Genomic DNA, 5,000 nt, shown 5'->3' with positions numbered 1-5,000 from the left:
TGTAGTGGTGCCCACCATCCCTCCCCCCACCCACACATGTGTTTCCTGTCAGGCAGGGCATTGAGCCTGTGACCCGGTCACCAGTCTGACCAGTCTCTCTAACCCTTAGGCCACTGCTGACCGCAAAGGAAGCAACTTGCTGCAGTCCTCACAAACCAACAAATAGAGAGGTCATGGTGGTGCTTTGCTATTCATGAGGAGATTAAAAGGACCCTGTGCAGTTTGGGGAATTTCTTGCTGTTTTCTCGCTTTTTGCTCAAAGTTTCAGAGTATACAGTATATTTTACGACACTTCTCACTCGGTCAGTCTGCCGTTTTCTCTTTCCTTGTGCCTCCGGCAACATATTACTCACTTTGTGCTTCTGTTCGCTGGCTTTGCCATGACAAATGGAGGAGAGGCAAAAACATATTGTACATACAGGGCATATGTAGCACTAAAGAACAAGCTGTGCTCTAGAGGGAAGGCTCTGAGCACAGACAGACTGACTCTCACTTAATGCAACAGACTTGTAGCAGGCTTATTTCATGTGCTCACTAAAATCAAATGGAAGAATCGTGTCAGTAAAACTGGGGGTGGTTAATATATCAAAGCATCTGATTCACTGTCTCTTACTCTCTCTGTCTTAGTCTCTCTCATATCCTCTCTCTCTCTCTCTCTCTCTCTCTCTCTCTCTCTCTCTCGCTTTCTCACTTTTCCCCTCCTTTTTCCCTCTCCTACTCCCACTCTCTTCATCTCAGTTACCAAATTAGGCACATACAAGCACAAAGCAAACAGGATATGTAATGAAAGCACATCTTTGCATTGAATGGAAAGGGCGTGTGTGTGTGTGTGTGTGTGTGTGTGTGTGTATGTGTGTGTGTGTGTGTGTGTGTGTGTGTGTGTGTGTGTGTGTGTGTGTGTGTGTGTGTGTGTGTGTGTGTGTGTGTGTGTGTGTGTGTGTGTGTGTGTGTGTGTGTGTGTGTGTGTGTGTGTGTGTGTGTGTGTGTGTGTGTGCGTGCGTGCGCGCGCGTGCCTGCATGCGTGTGTGACGTTCTGAGAGGAGGGACAAAGAGGGAGAGAGCGACCAAGCATAGCACTGGAAATGTGATTTGCTAGATCATGCGAAAGTAGGAAGTTGATGCTATAAACGATGTACATCTATGCACATGATATGCCATGAATGCATGCATGTGCACCTGTGCCTCTCATCCTCAAATAATCTTCTCAGTGGCAGGGAGTGAATGGGAGCGTATATATCAGAGCGCACATCAGTGCCTACACTGATAAAAGAACGAAGAGGAATTATCATATGAATGACAGGGATGCTGAAGTCTTGAATTGACCTTGTCTCACTCTAATAGAGACCCATCAAAGATTAGTTATTGAGGCTTCCGTTCAGATACTTACTACTTTTACATTTACATTTATTCATTTAGCAGAGGCTTTTATCCAAAGCAACTTACATAATATGTCAATTATATTACAAGGCCGATTGTCTCGAGAGCAACTCAGGGCTGAGTGCCTTGCTCAAGGGCACAAAGGTGGAAACCCGGGTTTTGAACTCACCGCTTCTCAGGATACTGCATGCTACAGCAGGCCAGCTCCTTAGCCCTTAGAATACGTGAAAGGCATGTCGAGCTGCCAGCTTGCTGTGGTGAGATACTGTGCATGTCAAAATGTGCGAATTTTTATAGTATGCTTTTTGTATTTTTATTATTTTGAAAATCTAAATCAAATCAATGCAAGTATTAATACATGGTATCATGGTAGATCCGGGCAGCCTAGACTGTGCTGAAGAAAAGAAAACCCAATATACAGTATATAGCATGTGTGAATGGCACTTACAATGACCAGGTTAAATGCTTAACACAAACATTTTTGGTAAACCAGCCCTTTTGGTAAAACATAGCGCTTTAACAGTGCCTGTAGTTAGATCTTTCCATAACACTTGTTGTAACGCTAATGTGCCTAGCCTAGGCTACATAATGGCAAAAATATGTTTTATTTAGGCCTATAGGTCATTAAGAAAACATAGCCTAACAAATGTGTTGTTTGAATAACACAAGCATCAGCAACTTTCATTTTATACGACCAATCACTTCTCGTGGTTGCTCCCTGTCCTCACGGGCACGGCTGCAACTTGCGCACTCGTTTGCTTTTTAGCGGCATGTTCATTAGGTCCCGGAGCTGCGTGAGCCTCCATGTCAACAATGAATGAAAATTAGGTTATTATACCGTAAATTCGCTCGAGTAGGCTATGCTACACACATTTCCCCCCTAAACATACAGCAATGAGCAGCCTTGAATGATTCGTTTTAATGTATCAGACAATAACTATAGGCTACTCGAGACTGCTATAATTTTCAGGACAATTAGGGCAGGTTTCGGGATTCAGGACAACTGCTTGTATTTCGTGACTGTCCCGAATTTTTCGGGACGTCTGGTCACCCTAGTGCCATCTTGGTGGCCACCACCCCATATTACAACTAGCAGAGCACCAGCTCCCAATGCATCTGTGGATTCGCCCTGTGGTCCTGATCTGCTCCAAAACATTAGAGGTTCTTCCTTGGCCTTCGGTATGTCGTGTCAAATTGTAGTTATTCAATAGTCCAAAAATGAAACTTAGAAGAGAAGAAGATACTGAAGATTTGGGTTCCTTATTCCACTGAAGCCATGAGTTCGCAAAGGCATGCTCTAATGACAAATCTTTGAGTGAGCTTTTATACTCCACAGGCACACACCCACACACTGTTCTACTGGTGTTGTCACTCAAACTGACCAACAACTGGACACCTAGCCCGAGTTTAGCCATTTAGCCGTTTAGCTTTACGTTGCTTGACCAGTTGGGCTGATGGATCTCACCTAAGACACCAAATGCCTTATTTGTCTCTCTATACATAGCCGTACTGTAACAGTCATCAGCTTTCTCACAGAAACCCAGACTCATTGTCTCCAATTATTTTACCCACATATAATAGATAGCAAAAGATACTACAGGTATTCCACCAACTAAGCCTGGTCAAGCCATCTGACCACAGGCGGAGAAGATCTGCCAAATGACCGCTGACGCTAACGCTCGTCTTTTTTTGGTGCGTTCCGCAGGAGAGCGTCCCTTCAAGTGCACGCAGTGCGAGCGCGCGTTCAACCAGAAGAGCGCCCTGCAGGTGCACCGCGTCAAGCACACGGGCGAGAAGCCCTACAAGTGTGAGGTGTGCAGCATCGGCTTCACCCAGAAGAGCAACATGAAGCTACACATGAAGCGCTCGCACGGATACGGTACGGCACGGCACAGCACGGCACGCTGAGCACACACACACGCACACACACACGCACACACACTCACACACACACACACACACACACACACACACACACATACACACACTCATACACACACACACACTCACACACACTCTCACATACAGTACACACACACTCTCATTCTCAGAGCACACACTCACTCTCCCATTTTACTTTGTTGAATACACACACACTCTCATTCTCAGAGTGCATACTCACTCTCTCATTCTCTGAATACACACACACTCTCCCATTCTCGAGCACACACTCTCTATCTCATTCTCATAGTGCACACACAAGCTCTCATTCTCATAATACCCTCTCTCTCGTTCCCATAGTACACACTCTCTCATTCTCAGAGTAGACACACACTCTCTCTCATTCTCTGAAAACACACACACTCTCTCATTTTCATAGTACACACTCACACGCTCATTCTCAGAGTTCTCTCTCTCTCTCTCTCAATACACACACGAGGTCTCATTCTCATAGTGCCCACTCACACTCTCATTCTCATAGTACACACACACACACACTCTCGTTAAGGCAATTGCACACTGCTAGCTCTAAAAGTTTGGTCTGTCATTAAAGCTTTCATATATGGTTTGATGTTTTAAACCTTTATAGTGTTTCCTACACTGTGTTCTGAATTTGACAGATTGAAGAAAAAAAAGACTGATTTTAGTGTACAGTGGTTTCTATATCCAGTTCTGTACTTATTTCATTCCCTTCGATTTGTTGTGTTCATCTTTTATTTTTTTTTGCCGTCTTCTCCTCCTTGCGGTGAAAACTCTGCCTCCGATTAGTTCTGTGCTGATTTCTTTTGTACTCACTGACCTTTAATTCCACAGTCTGTCTCGCCTTAAAAAACTCAAATCACTTGATCTCACTTAATCCGTCTCCCTGCACTGGGTACTTTTTCAAACACTCCACCAAACTCTTTCTCTTCATTTTCTCTTTGTCATTCTCCATCCCTCGTTCGCTCGCTCAGTCTACACCTTCAATAAAAATCACCCCACACACACACACACACGTTTCCTAACAGGCCGAGCCAAACTGCCAGTCTCCCCAGGTTAGTTGTGCCAGGTTAGTTTCTGCAATGCCCATCACTGTCAGGTGGTACCCGCAGGCTAAAGCACAAATCATCCACGCCATGTAATCGAGCCTGACACTCTCACTCACCTGAAGGATACACACATACACCGACACACACATACGGCCTGCACGCGCGCACACACACACACACACACACGCGCACACACACACACACATACACACACACACACACACACACACACACACACACACACACACACACACACACACACACATAAGCATAGACAGCCCCCGCACCTCTTATCATCCACCCACTCCTGTTCTCTCCCACACAGGCTGCTCATCCTCCTAAAGAGAGTCCACTCATTATGCATTTGTGGTCAGCCCCTCCCAGTGGGCCCTAGTTAGTTTATGTCTAGTCACGCTGGCCTGGTGTTGACGACATTTTGAAGCATGCTGGCCCCTCACGACTTGTTCTAAAGCAGCCACCACCAGCCAGCTGCCCAGCTGCCCACTGTGGCCAACCCTCCCCCCGTGGCCACACAGAAATGAGCGCGTAAACGTGCCTTGCATTCCGTCTGAAGGAGGGCTCTGCGCACCACCCTTGTGCTGGAGTGAGTTGGCTGAGAGGCACTTGATTGTCACCGCCGCCAGGTGTTCCTGC

At 46.0% G+C, this 5,000-nt stretch overlaps 1 protein-coding gene across 1 annotated transcript in view; it reads left to right on the top strand.

The window, feature by feature from the left end:
• Window positions 1-5,000, top strand: part of LOC134082575 (zinc finger protein 236-like) — a 72,533-nt gene that overhangs the window by 64,514 nt on the left and 3,019 nt on the right. The window contains exon 31 of the mRNA XM_062538390.1: window positions 3,083-3,256. Coding sequence (XP_062394374.1) covers window positions 3,083-3,256 — 174 coding nt within the window. The remainder of the gene's footprint in view (window positions 1-3,082; window positions 3,257-5,000) is intronic.

Source organism: Sardina pilchardus, chromosome 6 (genome assembly GCF_963854185.1).
Source record: "Sardina pilchardus chromosome 6, fSarPil1.1, whole genome shotgun sequence".
Taxonomy (NCBI): Eukaryota; Metazoa; Chordata; class Actinopteri; order Clupeiformes; family Clupeidae; genus Sardina; species Sardina pilchardus.
The sequence above is the reverse complement of the archived record's forward strand: the minus strand, read 5'-3'. Positions and strand labels throughout refer to the sequence as shown.